At 44.2% G+C, this 20,998-nt stretch overlaps 1 protein-coding gene across 5 annotated transcripts; it reads left to right on the top strand.

Moving 5' to 3' along the window:
• The first annotated feature begins 312 nt into the window (after positions 1-312).
• SLC16A9 (solute carrier family 16 member 9) lies at positions 313-20,941 on the top strand. 5 transcript variants are annotated; one of them, XM_039719611.1, is made up of 7 exons: positions 313-401; positions 7,283-7,338; positions 8,789-9,020; positions 16,214-16,357; positions 17,196-17,291; positions 18,809-19,717; positions 20,038-20,216. In XM_039719611.1, exons 3-7 carry the CDS (start codon positions 8,825-8,827, stop codon positions 20,214-20,216), a joined length of 1,524 nt encoding a protein of 507 aa, XP_039575545.1. In that variant the 5' UTR covers positions 313-401; positions 7,283-7,338; positions 8,789-8,824. The 5 variants fall into 5 exon arrangements, with proteins under 5 accessions (XP_039575545.1, XP_039575543.1, XP_039575544.1 ...); XM_039719609.1 differs by lacking the exon at positions 313-401 and adding an exon at positions 2,058-2,157; XM_039719610.1 differs by lacking the exon at positions 313-401 and adding an exon at positions 2,406-2,575.
• The last annotated feature ends 57 nt before the right edge of the window (positions 20,942-20,998 follow it).

The raw sequence follows: 20,998 nt of genomic DNA, 5'->3' as shown, positions 1-20,998 counted from the left end.
AAAGGACAATAGTTGATCAAATATTTGGAATTGGGTTATGTTTTGAGATTTTCCTCCACTGCAGAATCTGGACCTTCTTTAAAGTCAAACAAGGAAACAGACAAACAGAAAAACCCCAACCAAAATCCCCCAAACCTGCTGCCTCTACCCAGGGTGATAATCCTTTTGATCAGATTTAGGGTGCTCAGCACCAGCTGCTCCTTCCTTGCTGGGAAGGGCCCCTTTCAGGATGGCTGTTTGAGTACTCTCTAATTTTCCTCTCTGTACCTTCAGGAGCTGCTGCTAGTGCACACTCTGTGAAGTAGAGAAGTGATCATCTGATCATTGATCATCTGCTCACTAGTACAGCTGCGAGTGACCCAGAACAGCACATCCTGCAACCATGGTGTACCAAAAATCAGGTAAAATTTAACTAGGTGCTGCTCTCATCCCTGGTCATGCTACACAAGTACCTTTATCCTTTGGATTCTTAGACTCCCATAGGCTGAGGCAAAAAGTGGTTTATAGAAATTACTCAGTGTTTTACTTCATTTTCTATTTTAAATGAGGATTTAAGAAATCTGGTGATGTGTGGGGTGAAAGTGTGGTTATAAACGGTGCAGCTATGGCACTGGTACAGTTCACCAGTCCTTGGAAGGGCATGTAGGAAGGGTTTCTGAAGGGAAGAAATGAGAAGGTTAACTAGTGATGTGAAATCTAAGCCAAATGGCAGTTGCCAAAATACTGTAGGGCAAGTGAGCAGAAACCTAGAGTTGAACAGAGCTGCGTTGCTTGTTATGAAACCAGGGACAAAGGAGACATGGAGGAGGGTCTGTTTCCTCTAACCTTGTTTTTCTGTAGCTTGTTTTCCCAGCTCTGTTTCTTGCCAGCAAGGTTGACCTCTCAAAATTATGGTATGCATTTGACTGGCATGTTCTTATTAAGAACGAGTTTAATTAAAACAGGGGACTTGTCATCGGGAGGACATCCAGAGAAGTTAGAGTAAAGCAATTAGGGTCAATATGCATTCACTTAAAGTGCATAGTTATTCTCAAGTGGGGTTTCTTGTTCAGGTCCAAAGCTGCCTGTGATCTGAACTTGGTTTGGTTTACATCTGACTGGCCTTGCTTCCTCTGCAGAAGGATCCGGTGTGTGTTAATATCCTCCTGTCACTGGTGTGCCTTAACTCTTCTGGACATTTCTGTACAGCTAAACCATTGTGAACTTGTGAATACACCGATTTTTTCAGATGCTCATAACCAATTTTGCTAGAGTGAAGTATTTTATTTTAGCCCACAAGATGGTTTTTTAAGCTTCTGTATCAAGCACTGTAATGGGAACTGGAGCTTTAGATGCACTTGTTTGCAAAAAAGGTTTTGTGTTTAATTGTAGGAGACAGCACATCTTAAAGCTTCTGTATCAAGCACTGTAATGGGAACTGGAGTTTTAGATGCACTTGTTTGCAAAAAGGTTTTGTGTTGAATTGTAGGAGACAGCACATCTTGGACAGTTAATTCAGAATTGTTGCTTCCCAGCCATCTCTTGTGTGGCTATGGAAAGATTTCCTTTCCCTTTCAATTTCAGCCTGTGTCCTGAAGCCCAAGAAGCAATCAAAGTAAACAGTGGCTGTTTACTGTCTGGGCAGCTGTCTTCAGTCATTTGTTTCAGCAGCTCCAGTGCATGTGTTCCCAAAATTCTGTGCTTCCCAAACAAATCTGTACAAGCACAAGCTAGCCTAGCTTTTCTTAATATCTGTAGCAGTTACCTGGGGATGGAATGTAAGCCTACTCACCTCTTTTACTTGTCTAATGCATATGCAGAACACTTCATTCCTTTTGCTTCACAGTAACCTCTTACAGTTCTTGAAGTTCTATGGTGTTTCCTTCTCTCTAGGTTAAATGCCATTTATTTCAGTTCTCTTCCCTGGAACAGTTTTCTAGAGCTCTCGCAGTTCCTGTTCTCCTTTCTTCCCCCCCACCCCCTTCAGCTGGCTGCCCTTTTCGACATGGGATACATGACACAACCCAACACCAGCTGAGATGTCTTAGAAATGAGGCTTGAGTTTGTCATTCTTCTGTCAGTCCTTCCAGTAGCAACTATTGATTTTGCTATTTACTGTGAGGTGTGGATCAAGACATTTTCAAAGACATTTGAAGCTCGCAAACATTGCATGAAGGAGTAAGTCTGGGCTGCAGGTCTGAAAAGGGGAGTGATGCCATACCTGCAGGAACTGCAGAGGCTGTGAACATCTGAGGTTACATCAGAATTTCAGGTCTAGGAATATTTCAGCTCTCAAAATTTCACCCAGCTCTGGGAATGTTTGTATTTCCACCTGCGGTGTGTGGTTACACGAGCTCTAATTGGGCAGAGGTAGCAGCAGAGCTGTCACGCTGAACACGCCCGAGGTGGGGGCTGATACTTGCTGAGTGTTCAGTCAGCTTCTGCGACAGCCTTTGCAGCCTGGAGGGTGACTATCGCAGGTGGCTGAACTTGAGAACTGCCCTGCCGCATGTCTGACAGCGCTGGCCGTGCCATGCACACGGATCCGGGCCGGGGCTGGCATGAGCCGGCCTCGGAAGGCTGCGCCGATACACGAGTGAGTTCTCTCCCCTGGCCGGGCAGCCTGGGCTCGCAGTGCCGCGTGTGCGCTGCCCGCATCGCTGTCTGCAGCACAACTTGGCGGCTTTTGGCGCGGCTGGTGGCGGAGATGGGGATGGGGACCCTGGGGACCCGCGCAGGTTCCGGGGCGCGGCGGAGTGCCCGGGGGAGCCGGGGGGTGGCGGTGAGGGGTCACGGAGCCCGGGGCCGGAGAATGGGGGGCTGCTCTGGGGACGGGCAGGGGCACCGGGCGGGACAGCGCGGTGAGCGCCGCTGCCCGGGGCTCGGGGGCGGCTCCCGCACGGACGCTCGGCCAGGGACGCGTGTCCGCCTGGCCGGGCGGGGGTCGGCCCGCGGGGCAGCCCCGCAGGGGCCGCTGCCCCGGTTCGGCCCGGCCCGGCTCCGCTCTGCGGCGGGAGCTGCCCCGGGGGCTGGGGCGGGCGGCGGCAGGGCCGGGCCGGGTCCCCGGGAGCGGCTTCGGGAAAAGGAGCCGGAGCGGATCGTGCTGCCGGCCCGGGCGAGCGCATCGCTTGCGGTGCCCGTCGCCGGCCGCCCCTCGGTGCTGGCTGGCTGTGGTGCCTCCCGGGGTGCCCTGTGGGCACCGGCACCTGCCGCGGGCACACGGCAGCGGTGCTCGCCCGTCGCCATCGGGGCTCGCCCACTGCGGGAGCCCACCCCCGGCCGTGCCCATTGCGGGCACCTGGGCGGCTGCCCCGGAGCGGGGCACTGCGGCCCGGCCGTGCGTGGCATCGGGACGGCAACGCGACCTTCGGCCGCCTCCCGGTGCGCGTCACTGCGCGGGTGAGCGCTCCCCGTCGGAGCCGGCCTGCAGCTGGAAGCGTCAATGTGTAACGCGGGGCTGTGGGCTGGCCCCGAGGGCGTGGGGAGAGGCCAGGCGAGCAGGGGGCTATAAGAGGCCGTCCGTCCCCACGGAGACCCTGGCCAAGGGCCGTCCATCCCCACGGACGGACAGAGATGCTGCAGGGAAGCCTCGCAGGTTGCGATGCGTAAGGCGGCGCGCGTCGTGCTCTCGATCTGCAGAGGGGATCGCTGGTAAATCATGTTGGCTGGTGGTTTCTAGCAGCGCCGGCTCACATCTGCCTGCATGGATGCGTGCTAGTGACCGACAGGGACCAAAGTTGTGCTTTCGGGGGGTTTCCATCCGCTCTGGAGCAGTGAGGCTCTGGAAACAGGTAGGACTGGTTCTGCTGAGCTGACAGATTTGTACAAAGCTGGCTGGTTTGTGTGCTGCCCCACTGATGCTTCTTAATGTAAACTAATTTTGCACAATAGAAAAACGTTATTATCTTGTTGGTAAGTTTTGTCCTGGTGTTTCGTTTTGTTTAAAATTTCACACTTCTGTCATCTGTGAGAAATAGGAGGAAACATTGATATTGACAACTCTGTTACTTAACTCACAGAAGGGCAGGTAGAGAAGTGAGAGAAATAGGCAGACCTGAATAACTGAGAACTAGAAGAGAAATTAGCAGCGCCGGCTCACATCTGCCTGCATGGATGCGTGCTAGTGACCGACAGGGACCAAAGTTGTGCTTTTGAGGGGTTTCCATCCGCTCTGGAGCAGTGAGGCTCTGGAAACAGGTAGGACTGGTTCTGCTGAGCTGACAGATTTGTACAAAGCTGGCTGGTTTGTGTGCTGCCCCACTGATGCTTCTTAATGTAAACTAATTTTGCACAATAGAAAAACGTTATTATCTTGTTGGTAAGTTTTGTCCTGGTGTTCTGTTTTGTTTAAAATTTCACACTTCTGTCATCTGTGAGAAATAGGAGGAAACATTGATATTGACAACTCACTTAACTCACAGAAGGGCAGGTAGAGAAATGAGAGAAATAGGCAGAACTGAATAATTGGGAACTAGAAGAGAAATATAAATATATATATATATATAATATATATATCTTCAGTGTCACACAGGAAGCTACTGTAGTTAAACACCAGTTTAAGTCTGATGTCGTGGAAGTACAGATGCATCTTCCAGAGAATTAATTACAATGCTTGTGCGTCAGTACACTTGCAGGTGTTTGGAAATGATCAGTGTGTTTAAAAGCACTTATAATGAGCTAGTCTCCTGCTCTAGATGTTACTTGCAAGCTAAGGATAGCAGAAATTTCAGATGATAATTGCAAGAACTTGCCTGAAAAATAAACAGAAATTTACAAGAAGTCTGATTCAGCTGAAAATGAGGGATGTTACTTTTCTGGCTGGTACTGTCTTGATTTGCAGCAGTGCCTTGCAAAACTCGAGGAGCCCGGTGTTAATCACGCAGGGTGTCTGCTGACATCAGCTTTCTTCACAGCCATGTGCTGCTCGCAGAAAGCAACACGCTCACCCCGGCTCTGGCTGCACAAAGAACAAACTGGAAACAATCACATTGCTACTGTCTTTCTCAAGATTCCCTTTGCCACAGATTAATACAAGTTGCTGCGCTGAGGGCTAATGTTTCAGTGGTGCTCATGTTCTTTTTTTGTGCTCATCTGTCATCTTTAAGCCAAATTCTAAGATTTATAGGAAGGGAGTTCAGTGTTGTGATAATGGTGCTCAGAGCAAAGCAAATAGTTGCAGCCAGACACTTCTCTCTTTCCACATTGAAGCTGTTGTTCAGTTTGTTCTCTAGGGTTTCTTTTTGTTGTGGTTGGTAAAGGCTTTCATCAAGCAGCTCTCTTCCTCTGATTCTTATTCGCAGTGAGTACAACCCACTGAAAAGCTTTTTCTCACCAAATTTCAAGTTACTATTCAGTTCTTTATGCTTCATGTCTCTTTTTCAGTATTTTTAATTTGATTTGGTTTCCTGGAGTTTAAAACAATATCCCTAGGGTTAGAGAACAGAAAGGTTTGTGGAACTGTTTCCACCTGAATCCTGAATCTTAAACAGTTGTTTATCTGTTACCAGGATCACACAAGACTTCCTGGTTGGTTCTGAGAAAAAAACCCAAAACTGTTGACTCCCCTCACTCCCTCCTGTGTGAGCTTCTGCTTCTTCATTTTTGGTGTCCACATTTGTCTTTACAGTTTGTGTCCTCCTTCTACACAGACAGAAAATAGTGAAAGGCACTTTGGATCCCTCCCAAGTCGATGCACAGATTTGATGTCCATGCAAATGAAGGTTTAATTCTGCCTGTCAGTTCTTTTCCTTGCTACCAAGCTATTACAGTACAGCTTGCCCCTTTTGGAGAAGCATTAAACAATGTGCCAGTAGAAAGCTGACCTCCATGGTCCCAGCAGTGGCTTGGTTGTGCACGACATCTTTCACTATCATAGCCAAGGGATCTAGGGAACAGGCTGCTCATGCAGGTCTGGCAGCTCCCTGCTGTCTGTGGCTTTCAGCCTTCAGGGGAGTTAGAAAATACCCCAGTTTAGGTGTCAGGCACACAGCAGTGTGAGGTGAAGGAATTACCTGCAAAAACAGCAAGGGAAGGAAAGGGAGGAGAAGGGAAGGGAAAGCCAGGTCATTAGAAACTGACCCTGGGATTTCATAGACCTCTTATACCCCAGAGGATGATTTCTAGGGGGGAAATGATGGTAGTTTTTACTTTTTACTTGACAGTTGTGGACTGTGAATGGCTCGGAACATTCAGAGAATAGAGATGGTTGATACCTAAAGTTTTGTTATTTAGCTAAAAGATGCAAAAAAGATCTGTGATGCAAAATAGGAGTTGTCAGCATGTAGAAGGTCAGCACTTCTACTTCTGTAAATTGGGTACAGTTGGTTAAATTCAATTACACTCTGCAGCATTGCAGCAGGTGACAAACTAATCCAGAGCTTTAGTCTTTCTATTAGAAGAGACTACGTGACCAAAGACTACAAAAACTTTTTTCCTCTCCTGCCCAGTCCTTGCTTCCTTCCCATGAAATGTTTAGAATAGCAGAACTGAACTCAAGAGTTGTCTTTGTGCTAAATTTTAGGGCACCAATATAATGGAAATCAATGTAACAGCCAAAATGTGTTTGTTTTCTAAAGTTTATTTTAAAATAAATATGAGTTGGGGCTATTCACTGTCTACCTCCATTATTGTAGAGTTTTTCTGAAAACTTCCTTGCTTTGTCTTATTGTCTGCTTACAAAGGTGTTACTTATTTCCACTATTTTTTTCCTCTAGGCAGGGACAAAACAAGCCAAGTGAAAATCACTTAATTCCTGGACAGATGCATAGGTCAGCTCTTGGGGACTGCATTCAAATAACTCAAATATTTGGTGTGGAAATGCAGGGATCCCACTTTGTGTAAAGGGTATTGTTATAGGAAAATGCCTATGAATTCTGGCTATCCCAGCTGCCACTCTTGTATCTCTCAGGATCAAGGGACACTCACCAGGCATTGGAGTGAGTTACAGCTTATATTTATAAACTGAAACAAATAACTTTGTAGCATTTGTAACTGGGAATGTTGTATCTTCAAGGACAGTCAGTATATTAAAATGGTAAATCACTCCCAAAGGACCCAGGACGTCAAAATGTTTTTTACATTAGTAGGCGATGTTTTTGTTATTTGAGGGCTCAAGGCTGCTGTCAGATGTTAATTAATTGCAGGAGATCAGTACTTCTCCACTGAGATAACTTGTTTGCTTCTGAAGTTCCTCTGAGAAGATTTTAAAAAGAAGAAATGTCATGTGAAGCCACCATTTTTTCAGAGTTGTGTTAACTGTTGCAGTGATACATTGGCTGAAAACTTGCTTTGTTCTTTTCTGCAGGTGGTTGTCACATGAAGGTACCTTTATAGGAAGCTGACGGATTTTTGCCATCATCTGTGAGTATCTACTCTCAAAGTAACATTTAACTGCATTTGTAAACTAGAACTGGCCTTTTCATGTCTCTATACAATTCCTCAAAAATTTATACTATAGTGGTTTTGTTAAGTTTTCCATGCATATTCTTAAAAATTGCCCAAGAACAGGGTGTGAGGATCTCAAACGGGAATTCTGTTATTGTCTGCTTGTTTTCCCCATTGCTTTTGTACAGCAGTAATTTTTTTTTCCATTTCCTCTGGGTTCCTAAGTCAGAAAGGCAGTGCAATGCATTTATTTTTCTGCTTTGCCTCTTGGGAGTCTCCCAGAGCAGAGCTGTTACTGCAGCAGTCTTAATGCTTAAGCTGCAGTGTGGAGATGGTCTTTGGGTATATTTCATGAAGAAAACAGGGTAAGATCTTACCTCTTTCTATCTTCCAGGGTGAAGGAAATAAAACTATTGAGAATCATATATCTGGTTAGTGGCAGAGCCAGGGGCAGAGCATGTGTTTTGTGTTCATCACCTGGGCAGATTTCTTCCTGTAGAGAGGGAAGGCAGACTGGCTGTGTGCACAGGGAGACTCCAGAGCAATGTAGCCTGGAAAACCTCTAAATCTGCTAGATTTTGGAAGTATTGATCCCTACATTCACTCACTAGTCTTGAGAACATGTGAGGGTGGTGGGTTATTTGCAGCCATAGGTACACATAGGGATGGATTGAGCCATGCCCAGGAGCAAGGTGGTATTTCTGGAGTCCAGGTGGTGATTGCCAGTTTGGGGAAGGCTGATGTGTGCCAATTGCACAGAGGGAAGACACTCTAACAGGTTATAGCAGATTTTTGTACGCATTTTTGCTGCTGTCATGTCTTGGCATATGAGCCACGCCTGTCCACAGTCTTAGAGCTCACTTCACTAATACATTTGAAGTGATTTTTGGATGCAGCTCTACACATTGCTTTGTTGACAGAGCAGAGTACTTAACTGTTACTACTGCCAAAATGTCAGTCTTCCTCTTGATCTGCCCCTCTCAGAGTGCACTATCTGGTGGCAAACACCTTAGTGAATGGAAAGGTACTGTGCTGAGTTTGGAACTGAGTATAGATTTATTGCTCCTTTTTTGATATTCATGGCTTTAACAGCAGGTGACCGTGGGGCTCTTTTGCTGAAGCGTGGCAGATATTATTGCCTGAAGTTTTCAAGAAGCCTGTTTAGCACTCAGCAAATGAAATGCTTTTCTGTCATGCAGTGCAGGTGTATGTACAACTCATGGTGCTTTAGGTGCTGCTGTCCTGTTAGCCAGCAGAGGTGCAGCGTGGCATTTCCAGTTCCCTCTGCCTGTGTGCTGTGCTGCTCGTGCAGAATGGCTGAACCCAGCCCTGGCTGAAGGTGCCATCTCTGCACGGCTCCCCTGTGCCCACAGCCCTTGGGCAGGCACTGCTCTGACATCGCTCTCTCGGGGTTCTGTCTGCACAGGTGCTGCGCTGCCTCTGCGCCCACCCAGCTGCCAGGATGGTGTTCCGCAAGCCGCCGGACGGGGGCTGGGGCTGGGTGATTGTTGTCGTGTCCTTCTTCACCCAGTTCCTGTGCTACGGATCGCCGCTGGCCGTGGGAGTCCTGTACCTGGAGTGGCTGGATGCTTTTGGAGAAGGGAAGGGCAAGACTGCTTGGGTTGGGTCGCTAGCCAATGGAATTGGATTGCTTGCCAGTAAGTGCAGAAGCAGTATCTGTTTTAAATTGAAAAGTTTCCAATTGGTGCTTTTGTCTGTGTGTGCTTTTGGAATTGAATCAAAGATAGCTGCAAATGAGGGTGCTGCATTTTTGTTTTAGGTCAGGATGATTACATTTATGGTTTCATTTATAGTTACATTTATGCATAAACCAGAGGAATATAATGATAAAAGAGCAAGAAAAATATTCCCTTTAGAAAATTCAAACTGATTGTATTTGAATAAACTAGAAAAGCCACACTCTGGGAAGCTGAACAGCAATTTTGTTGATACAATTTTTTTTTTAAATGAGATTTTAAGACTAACATTTACATTATTGTCTTAAAATCAGAGCAAATGGTTCAATTGCTTTATGGAAAAAAGTCAATAAACTTCTTACCAATTTTTCAGCTCTAGCAGTAATCCTACCAGTGAGGGGTGTGTGAGGGCTCCTTTGCATTCTTTATTTGAGAAAAAGCTCCTTTGAAGGCTGGAAAGTTATGGGTAACAGTAGCATTAATAAAACAACTTTACTGGTACCTTTTCTCTAGTAAGACGTTGTCACTTGGAGAGTAACAGTAGAATTTTAGGAAAATAAAACCCCACCTTGAAAATTCCTAGGTTGTTGTTTTAAGATCAGGCACGGGTATTTACTGGGTCATATCACTAACTTGCATCTTTCAAAGATTTACCATGGGAACTATTATCTACTGGATCTGGAAAAAATTTCTTGTCAGCAGGGCAGCTGCTACAGGCAAAAGCAATAATGTGGTTTAATGGACAAAATGCAGCTCAGGATCCTGAGGAAACTCCTCCTCAAAAGAAAGTTGATGTTTCAATAGCAATACAGACCTGAATAAAGAGCACTGCTATGTGTGGCCCTGGAACTGACCAAATACTGGTGTCACACCTGGGTTTTTTACCACCAGGCAGAAGAGAAATGGGCAAAGGCAGGTGGATCACTAACCACAATAAGACTGTATTCAGTCTCAGGGTGTTATTGGATAAAGGACTGTAGATTGTTCTTCCATCATCCTTTTTTCATTTTCCTGTGTTATGGATATTAACTCCTACTATTCCACAAGACCTCAATATGCTTGAGTGAAAGAGTGAAGTGGGAGAAAAATAATGATAAACAAGGTAATTTATGAAGGAAAAACTAGGCAGAAGGAAATTTCAAGAGAACCCCCTTTTAGGAGACCAGATGTCTCTGCCTCAGTCCCCTTTCCCTTATGTCAACATCATGCTAGTTTCCAGATTTTAGTGCCCTTTGTCTTGCTACTGTGAGCAATTCTCAGCAGTGTGCTTTGTAGCTGGCTGGTTTTTGGCTGGGGTAGAGTTCAGTTCCTTCTCAGTGGCTGTGTTTTGGATATGTGCTGAATGCAGGGTTGATAATGTAGAGATGTTTTTCTTCTTGGTGAGCAGGGCTCACAGAGCCAAGGTCTTTCCTGCTGCTCCTGCTGCCAGGCTGATGAGGAAACTGGGGCTGCACAGGAAGTCAGGAGGAGATAACCCAGGACAGGTGACCCCAGCTGACCAAAGGGATGTTCCAGGCCATGTGACAGACAGCACACTCAGTGTATAAACTGGGGGGAGAAGGAGGAAGGGGGGATCTTCTGAGAGATGGCATTTGTCTTCCCGAGTCACCATCACATGTGATGGGGCCCTGCTGTCCTGGAGATGGCTGAACTTGCCCTGCCATGGCAAGCAGTGAATGAATTCTTTGGTTTGCTTTGCCTTCATGCAAAGTGTGCTTTGCTTTCCCTGTTAAACTGCCTTTATGTCAGCCCAGGAGTTTCCCAGCTTTTACCCTTTGAGTCTCCCCATTCCTGCTGGTGGGGGAGTGAGATCGTGGCTGTGTGGGCTTGGTTGTGCCTGGGGTTAAACCATGACAGCAGCAAATGGAAACTCCTGTGATGAATAATACAAATCAAAGGTGCTCTTGTGACTGATTTTAGTTTGGAATGATTAAATGAAGGTTTGACAGGTTAGGAGGAGTGCTGTCTGTCCATGTGATTTTATTCTTTCAGTTTGGCATTCAGAAGCTTAATAATCATTCCTACCCCTTATGCCTTCAAAAGAAAGTACAGGGAGGGTCTTTTAATTACATTGATGTTATCAGAGTTGACTGAAAACAAAGTCTATGTTCCCAGCTTTACCTAAAATGAAAGATCCCGCTGTTCGTCAAGCTGGGATCTACCCTAATGATAAATCTACTAAATTTCCTCCTTAAAAGTATGCAACCTTATGATACAAGTTGTTTAGTTTTCAGCTGATGAATAATGTTATCTTTAAGTGGTACATTTTGAAGGGCCCCTTGATTAGTGTGATGGATGTCTAGAGAATGTAACCAAATTACTTCTAAATTTTCTTTAAAGCCTGTAACTTGATACAGTCATTTTGCCAAGACTCCCACACTTTTAATTCGGGCTCTACTGGAGAGCTTTCTTCAGAGGCACTTCTGCGAGTTTTTTTCAATTTAACATCACCTTTCTGAAGCTGTAGATGCCAGACTGGAAAAGGAATGACAATCATGGTAGATTAGCAGCCAACAGACAGGAGATAAATCAGAGTCTGTTTTCTTAGGAAGACTTTTCCAATTGATAGCACTGGCAATCACATTCACCAGCTTCTGTAACAGAGAAAGTTAGGACCTCTGCTGTATTAGTACTGTAATTTCACAAACCAAAGAAGATATATAAGGCATCTGGCACAGAAAAAGGTTCTCTGTCTTCCCTTTCTTCTGCACATGCAGTCTGAAACTTCTTTTTAAGCCTCTGATGCTGGTGAGCAGTTTCACGTTTGCTGCATTGGTATCCTTTCTAAAATGTTTACTTCTGACTTCTGTGAGAGCTAAACTTAGGCTGCAGACATAGAAACCCAGTACAGCACCTTGTTTATTTGGATTCATTTCCTGAGCACCTGGTGTTCGATTTCTGTCCTTTTGCTCGCAGCACAGACGGTGTTGCTGAGGCCAGTGCCCAGCCTGAGCTGGACTGTTCCCCTCTTCATCTGGGAAGGCAATGGGGCAGGGATCTGGCTGAGCTCCTCCTCACAGGATGGCTTGGGTCGTGACTTTCTGTGATGAAACCCTACAGAGCAGTGCAAGAAGTGTGCCTAGAAGAGTGAAAGACAAGCATCAGTGTTGTTGTGGAAGGCAGAGTGTTGTTGTGCTCTGCAGAATTAGGTGTTATGACTGGTCAGGCTGTGGCAAATGGGGCACATGGCTCTGGGGCTTGTTCAACAGGAAGATATTGAAAAAGTTTAGTAGATTTCCCTTACTAAAACAGGCCAGAGGAGGATATTATATGTACTCTTGAACATCATGTGTTTCTTCTGCACCAAATGTTCTTAATTTTGCATCCATTTGGAGCCTGGAATTAAATTTAATCCGTGTTCCACTTGTTAAAAGCAAAACAAAGACCTTGGCGCCTGTAGTTGGCACCACAGATGTTTATAGTAAGAGTTGACTTCACAGTCCTTGGCATAGGAGGAGACATCAGCAATGTCTCCATTCCCACTTCCCTTCAATAACGGAGGGAGAGCAAAGGGAGGATTCTCTCTTGGAAGGCACACCTTGATAATTTGATGGGATGTTTCTGCTGATCTGAGGCATTCAGTGCTGGCTGCTTAAAAAGCTTAATTTTGTGTTTTCAAGCAACAATTTTACTACTCTATAACTGCTTTTGCAGCATCTATTTTTGAACACAAACCTCACACAGACATAGCCCCCACTGTAAGGTATGGATGCTGTAAATGGCTTGTGCATAGGGGAGAAGGGTGTCCCCAAGATTCCTCTGAAAAGAAGCCCAGTTCATAGAACAACTTTTTTTAGAAGGGAACTGTCTTTCCAATCAGCTGGGGGTGGGTTGCTGCCCAGTGTGAAAAGCTTTTTTTCTGATCTATATTCATATACAAAATATAGGCATTTGGAGAATATTATATTTATTATAACCAGGTTTTAGAAATGCGCTTAATACGCAAAACATATTCTTGTATTCTGTCCAGTGGATTTACATGCAGTCCATGAGCGTTTTTTCTACTCTGCAGTTTGAACAGGCTCGGACAGATGCCCAGGTAGGGTGGGTCAGATTAATGCAGATGATAAGAAAAATAACTCAGTTGTCCAATATAGTTTGTTTAGCAAAAGGTTTCGTGCATGAGGTGAAGGAGGGAGGACCCTTGAGATTAGTGAGTGGAGGGGAGGGAGTGTTGTTTTGCAGGGTTTTTTTTTTTTACTTTATGTGAAGATATTGAGGAAGAAAGTGATAGTTCCTGACGTCCACAAAACAACTTTTTATTTGTCAGGAGATCAGCATATTTCTGTAGATTTAAGTTTCTGAGTGCAGCAGGTGGCTTGTTTTTATAGTTCAGGAAGGACTCACTGACACATTCTGATCTCACAGAGGGTAAAATATTTAATTCAAAATAATAATAAAAATACCAATGTATAAATGATCCCTCCTAGGTGTTCTTCCTCCTTAGTCCCTCTGTATGAAGATCTCCTGTGAAAACCAATCTTCCTTCTGTTTCTCCTTCCCATTTTGTCTGGGGATCTTGTTGACTGCTCCCCTGATAATTGTGATGCTGACTGCAAGCTGTGACAGGTCGTGTGCAGAAGAGCAGTGCCTGTTCCTGTGCTGAGTCTTTCTTCCTAGAGTTAGCTGTCATTCCAATAAACTGTGCTATCTTTTTTTGATTGAGTTTGGTCTAGTTTTAAGATACATCATTTGGGAAGGAAAAAGTCCTGAGGATTTTATTTGTAAAAGAGGTAAATATTTATCAATGTCATAAAATATTGTACTAGTTCCAGTGCTAACCCCTGGAGCTGCTGGCAAACTGAACAAAATGCTGGCTTAAAAGCTATTTTTCATGCTTACTAGTGAGGATTGCCACTGGGGTTTTTTTATGTTGTTCATATTATGGTGGGAGTCAGCTAATGAAAACCTTTGTGCTGCCTGAAGATTTGTTTCCTATGTGGCTGTATGCAGACTCCTGCCTTCCTCAGAATGCCCACTTTGAGCAAAATCCACAGGGCAGGTCTCAGTCCTATTCTGTGAAAGTTGGATTTTTACTGGAATTTACTGCCTTGAACCCAGCGTGCTTCAAACATTTGTAAAGTGACAAATTTGTGTACAGTCAACTCCTGGGCAAATACCATGGCAATAACTGAAGGTGCTGTGCCTGTTGGAAAAAAAAATTCCAGTGCTATGGGAAACAGAGAAGGGGCAGCAATGCAAGGAGGCAGGAAAGGACAAAGATGCTGGTTATCTGGGGGATTTTCTTTTGTGACTCATTTTCTAGCAGTCTGATGAGTGTGAAAGTCATGCCTAGTGTGAATGGGAAGACGAAGCTGTTTTTCTGCTCAGCTCAGAGACCTATAATAATTATTTTAATGTTTACACTGCTTATAAGAAGGAGACTGGCTCTCCTTCTTATAAGCAGGGCCGTTGCTGAGTTGCCAGATGTCTTGCTGTGTGAGATGGCAGATTAATACTGAGCTCACTGGAGCAGGTTCTTCAGTTTTGTGCAGGCTGTTTTTCCATGTTAGAGCAAAAAGATCTCTTTGTACTCTTTGTTCTCCTTTGGGATTAGATTTTGTAAGTGGAGAGGCTGGAAGAGGCTCTCCTTGGGCCTTGTCAGGGATGCTTTTGATCATTTTCCAGTGGAGATGTCCATGTCAGGTTATGAAGCCACATCCTTCAGCTCTGTGCCTCTCTTGTTCTGGCTTGGGGTCAGAGGGTCCAGTTTCACCTGGGATGCTCTAGTAGGGGTCAGTGATGTCTGTACCAGCAATACCCCACCAGACTGGACAGAAACCTTCTGAGAGTGGTCTCAGAATAAAACACAGAGAGCAGGTGGAAGGGAATTGCTGTTTGTTTTAGCAAGGTAGTAGGTCAGAAATAAAGAATAGAAAGAGTGCAAATTCCTCTGCTTAATTGTATTATGTTAACACTGCCTTATGTTCTTTTAGTGTAGAGGAATTCTTTATATAATACAGAGTCAATCCTTTGTTCATTTTTAAATCCTGTGGTTTTAGGAAACATACCAATCTTAATGTGCCAGTTCTAGTAATTAATTCTAAGAATCAGCAACAATCTAATGTTCTTAGCTTTTGTTCTCAGCATGTTACTCTGCCCAGGTTATGCTGGCCAGCTTTCATTCCCACAGTGTGCTGACTCTTGAGAAGCAGTAAGTGCTTAGATCTTCCTTTTTCATTGCTTCCAAAATCCAATTAAACCTTTCTTTCCTGGAATATTTTCTTGATTCCTCTGTAACTCTGACTCTTTCCCTGGATAAGCCCCAGCTTAGACTCACCCCCCTTCATGTTCCCTGGGCAGATAGCTCTAATGTAGGGCAAAAGTTCTGGCCTGCCTTGTCTTTGAGGATCATTTCACCTGCTGACGAGTCTCTGCTCCTGCCTGCCTGAGCTGCTTGTCCCGTGGCTGGCAACCACAGGAAAGCCTTGCCTGCATTCCCAGCTGCTCTCTCCTGTCTACAAACCTAGGCAAGCACCGTGCCCAGGCTCCAACTGTTTACCTCGTATCACCTTTCTGGGCTCACCTCCCATCTGCTGGGAGTCTGTTACGTGAGTCAGGGAGCACTAACCTTGACAAATGGCAGACTCCAAAGTTACTGCTTTTGCAGATTGAATCCACCATGGCATGTGTCACTTCAAATGAGATGCAGATGTTGTAAGGTGGTTTTGTTTGTTTGTATTTAAATAATAGCGTTCATCTGTGTATCTGACTTCTAATCTCAAAGTTGCCGAGTTTAGAAATGAGGCTAACACCTAAGTTTATGTATGAAGGTTTGGAACTGCAGGGTTTCAGATAAGTTGTCTTTGCAAGCCAAGTCCCTCACGAGTTGATTATTTATGCAGGGCACCAAGCTTGCACGCTACTTAGGACTAAAAGGTGTATTCCATGTCACACAACTGAGAATAAGGGCTTGTTCTACAATTTCTCTGAGGAGAGAACTGGCTGAATAGAGGCAGGGTGTGAATTCTGCCTCACTTTGTTCTTGTTTTGAAAAACTAAGAGAGCTAAGAACCAAGAAATATAGGGGAATAAACCTGAATGTTGTTCTGGCTGCTCCCAGTAGGTGACTTTTATTTTCTATAGTTTTACAGGAGAAGCAGAGATAGGTGCTGGTGTTTACTTGGAATGTTTTTCCTGTTTTTTCCTTCTAGGTCCTGTCTGCAGTATATGTGTATCATCTTTTGGAGCAAGACCGGTAGCTATCTTCAGTGGCTTTATGGTGGCTGGGGGCCTCATGATGAGCAGTTTTGCACCTAACATATACTTCCTATATGTTTCATATGGGATAGTTGTTGGTAAGAAACACCTTCGCTTCATTTTGAGACTTGGTCTTCATTATTTTGAGTGTTGGTTTATGAATATGAAATGGGAAACTGATTCACAGAGGCAGTGGTAGTCTGGGACTTGGTTTATCAAGGAATACTTTACTTTTGGGCAGAGGGGGATGTTGCAGGGGCAGGCTGTTACCATGTAGTAATAGATAAAAACAATGTAAATGTTCACTGTTTGAAAACAGTTTGTCCTCTGTTGACATAATTGTTAGAGATGGAGAAGCTGAGGTTTTACCTAAGGGCTGAAATCAAGCAGATCTTCTGCTGGCATGAAATGCCAACCTTAAAGGAATAATATATCTTCTGGAATTTTGTCACATACTCATTCTAATTTGATAAATTAGGGATAATTAGGGAGCAGCGCTGTTCTCCACAGAACTGGATTGAACATAAAATGCTGTGCTGGAGGCATGGAAGCGCTGCTCTCCTGGCAGGTGCTGACCTGCCCTCTGTGCTGCCGTGGGTGGCTGATCAAATTAACTGTGTCAGGCATCTGGGCCCTTCTCTGGCCAGCAGGACCCAGCACCGTGCTGGCCGGGCACGGGGCCACGGCCAGGCAGCTCTGCCCAGCTCTGGGGCCAGCCCTGGGCTCAGAGCCCTGCAGCCCTGCCCTTCCACGGAGCACAGAGCTCGGCTGGAGCTCCTCAATCCAGCCTGCTCCACCCAGGCTCAGCAGCAGGGACGGCCAGGGGAAGGGAGGTGGCACAGTGCTGAGCCAGGGTTAAAGGGTGCCTCAGCATTACCTGGGGGATTTGTTTCCTAGAGGATATAGCATTTTTTGTAACTAACTCTTTTCATCCAGGTCTTGGATGTGGCCTTTTGTATACTGCAACAGTTACCATCACGTGCCAGTATTTTGACAAACGCAGAGGCCTTGCACTCGGTCTGATCTCAACAGGTAGGACTTTTTATTGTCATTCTCTCCAGCTTTTCAACTCTGATACAGCCACCGTTACCCTGGCAATAAAAACCAGAAGATTATGTTTTTCTCAGTAACTTAAAGTTACTACTTTCTTAGATCAAAATATCACTAGCAATGAAGGGAAAAACTGAGGCTTCAGATAAAATAGTAACTACACTTGCACGTTTATTCAATGGGCCATCAATATAGATGAGGAAAGGATATTCACTGAAAACAGACTCGTGTAGCTTGGGCTGCGTGCCAGGGATAATGAGGGGAAACATTCCATAGAGAACTCTTTTTCCTCTTTGTTCTTACCCAGGATCAGAGGTGAGAAAGAGATTGCAAATGCAGGATATATAAATGCTGCATCACCACTACCTCACATTAGCTGTCCCTCTACCCTTTTTAATGGCCCAAGTAGAATGGTTACAGATGGCTCTTGTGCCATGCCTTGCTTTCTGTGTGCCATGGAGCATCTGCTCTGACCTCTTTTCTCGAGTAGCTGTCAGTGAGGAGACACAGGATCAGTACAGTCAGTGGTGTGAGATACTAATACCACATCCACACAAGCTGGGTGAACAGGAGCTTCTGCAGAAATGTTCCTTGGGATCATTTACAGTGGCTTTGTTTTGCATTCCAGGTAGGTTGCCTTAAAGCCTGATCTTATTGTGCCCTGGTTAATTTTAGTACCTGGAAGGCAAAACAAGCTTGCATTTTGTAATTGATTTTTCCTCTGTTTAGCACCAGACAGTCTTCAGCAAATAATTTTAAAGTTTTTCATATAAATTGACTTGAAAACCAATGTTCTGTGTTTGTGAGAGGACACCCACTAGTTAAAATGGATATGTGCTCACTTCAACCAAGAGCCTTTTCTTTAAATTACTGGGGTTGCATTAAATGCTTGTGCTCCTAGTAATTTCTCCCTCTTCAGTGTTTTCTTCTGAATGGTCACATTTCTCAAGTGCATGTTTAGTCCTGTAGAGCTTTAGAAATCACTTTGGAGTAAACTCCCACCAGGCAAACCCTGCTCCTTAAACACCAGGCAGTCAAGGGCTGCTTGGTGAACTCCTGGTCTGTTTCTGCCTGGGCAGAGGAATGTGGCAGCAAAGAGAAGAAAGAATTTCCCACTCCAACATTTTCCCCTAACTGTGCTAACCCAAAATGGTACCTGAAGGGATACATGTGTATGAGTGCAGGGCAGAGGCTGGCTTATTAGTTCTTTGATGTTTTTAATCAGATCCAGTATTGATCCTACTTGTTTATGAAGTGTCTGCTAGGGTTATTTGTCACAAAGTGTTCAGATATTTTGAGACTTTTTTTATGTTGTGGCTACTCAACAAAGAAACTAACTTCAGGAGGGATGATGACTTACTGGTTCATTAAACTTGGGAGAGAGGAACACAAATGAATTGCCATTCCTGTGGCAGTGTATTCATAGCTGCTGAATTTTGCCAGAGTTGAAGAATGATCTTGGTTCTTCAGTTTAAACCAAACTTATTTTTCTTTTATAGGCTCAAGTGTTGGACTGTTTATATATGCAGCACTGCAGAGAGAGCTTATTGAGCTGTATGGACTGGATGGGTGTCTGCTAATAGTTGGTGCCCTGTCTCTAAATATATTAGCATGTGGCAGCCTAATGAGACCTTTGGAATCGTCCAGTTCTCCTCCACCAGAGAAAATGTTTGTAGACAAAGTCCCAGATCAATATTTTGTTTACCATGAAAAGGAAAAGACCGTTGAAGAAAACATTAGCATCCTTGAAAAGGGCTATATTGATGAAAAACCTGTGAACAATGTGCCTGATTGCAAACAGGATAGCATTTTGAATAAGAATGCATTGAGTTCAATAAATGTAAATGAGAAAGACACTTACAAAAAGAAAGTTGTAGAACAGACAAACTTCTGCAAGCAACTCGCCAAGAGGAAGTGGCAGCTCTATTTGACCTACTGGAAGGAAACCATGGTTCTTTTCAAGAACAAAGTATTTTCAGCTCTCTTTGTTGCCATCTTGCTCTTTGATATTGGTGGATTTCCTCCTTCTCTGCTCATGGAAGATGTAGCAAGAAGTGCAAATATTAGTGAAGATGACTATTACATGCCCCTTATTTCCATTATTGGCATTATGACGACTGTTGGCAAACTTATTTTAGGAATCCTGGCAGATTTCAAGTGGGTTAACACTTTATATCTCTATGTAACTACCTTATTAATGACAGGAGTGGCCTTGTTTGCAATTCCATTCGCCAAAAGTTACCTTACATTAGCGATGCTTTCTGGGATTTTGGGTTTTCTGACTGGGAACTGGTCAATTTTTCCGTATGTAACAACAAAGACTGTGGGGATTGAGAAGCTGACTCATGCCTATGGGATATTGATGTTCTTCGCTGGACTTGGGAACAGCCTCGGGCCACCAATTGTAGGTAAGGACCAGGTGTAGATATAAACTGAACATGAGCTTGTCACAACCGGACACAATGCTTTTGCGTGATAATAGTTAGGGAAAGATGAAATCAAAATCTGCAACAAAAAATAAAAGCTTTTCTTTTTTGGCTGATTATGTTTGTAATTTGTCTTTGAGGGAAAACACATTCCATGTCGGACAGGTCATACAGTATTTTAGTTTCGGCCTATTTAATTTTATTTTATTTTGCTGTTTGGGTGTTTTTTAATTGTTGTTTCTCTATGTTACCAATTCTGTGTCACGTTTCACTGATGGGCTTCTCTCTTATCCCACCCTCAGGCTGGTTTTACGACTGGACGCAGGAGTACAACACTGCTTTCTACTTCAGTGGCTTTTGTGTCCTGCTGGGGGGATTTCTCCTGCTGTTGGCAGCGCTGCCCTGCTGGAATGCCTGCACCAATCAGAGCTCCAAGCTGCCTCCAAATACTTACTCCTACAAAGTTGCATCTAACGCTTAGGTGACAACTGGAAAACACTTTGCGCCTTTTTATATTATATAGCAAAGTATTTTAGTAATTTTCCACTTATTTATGAAGCCCACAAATCCTCTTTCCACTAGAAAAATTCCATTGTTGCTTGTTCGGTTTTTCTTCTTCTATTTCTTTTTTTTTAATGTTATTTTTAAAAACAGTCTTGTTTTGTGTACTATGCACCGTGTTTTCAGCCTTTGTCTACTGTAATTTCCTTTCCCCTGTAAAGGGGATGTTCTGCTGTATTATCAGCTGTACTTTTTTTAAGGGGGGTTGGTATGGAGGGGTGAAAACTTTGAAGCAAAAATGGAGGCCTGTTCTTTATAGGAGAAGGCTGGCTTTTCTGCCTCCTTCCATAGGTCTCCAAGTTGCACAATTAGGCTTTACAAAACAAGAATTTGCCTTATTAAAATGTAATACTGTGGCAAGGTGCTTTTAACTTCATGCTTAGATTAACTTTTTTGTCTTTTTAAAGTTTCTTCAATTTATGATTAAGTGCCAATTGTGGGAGGGAGAAGAGGGGAAACAAAATGAACCTTGTGTTGCATAACTGAAGTGAACATTATGATGAAAGTAAAGATTCTTATTACCACTGCGACTAAGAACCATGTTTATAAATACTGCACATTTTGTGAAGCCTGTTTATAAAACTGTTGAACCAAAACCTTTTAAAACCAAGGAATAAATGTGATTGTTGAAACCGTGAAAGGAAATGCTGACTTGGCTATGAAGTTCATAATCTTTTTATCAAGGTTGGAGACATGCTCACT

Source organism: Passer montanus, unplaced genomic scaffold, assembly GCF_014805655.1.
Source record: "Passer montanus isolate IOZ18808 unplaced genomic scaffold, ASM1480565v1 scaffold42, whole genome shotgun sequence".
Lineage (NCBI taxonomy): Eukaryota > Metazoa > Chordata > Aves > Passeriformes > Passeridae > Passer > Passer montanus.
Note: the sequence above shows the minus strand (reverse complement) of the source record. Positions and strands in the feature narration are given on the sequence as shown.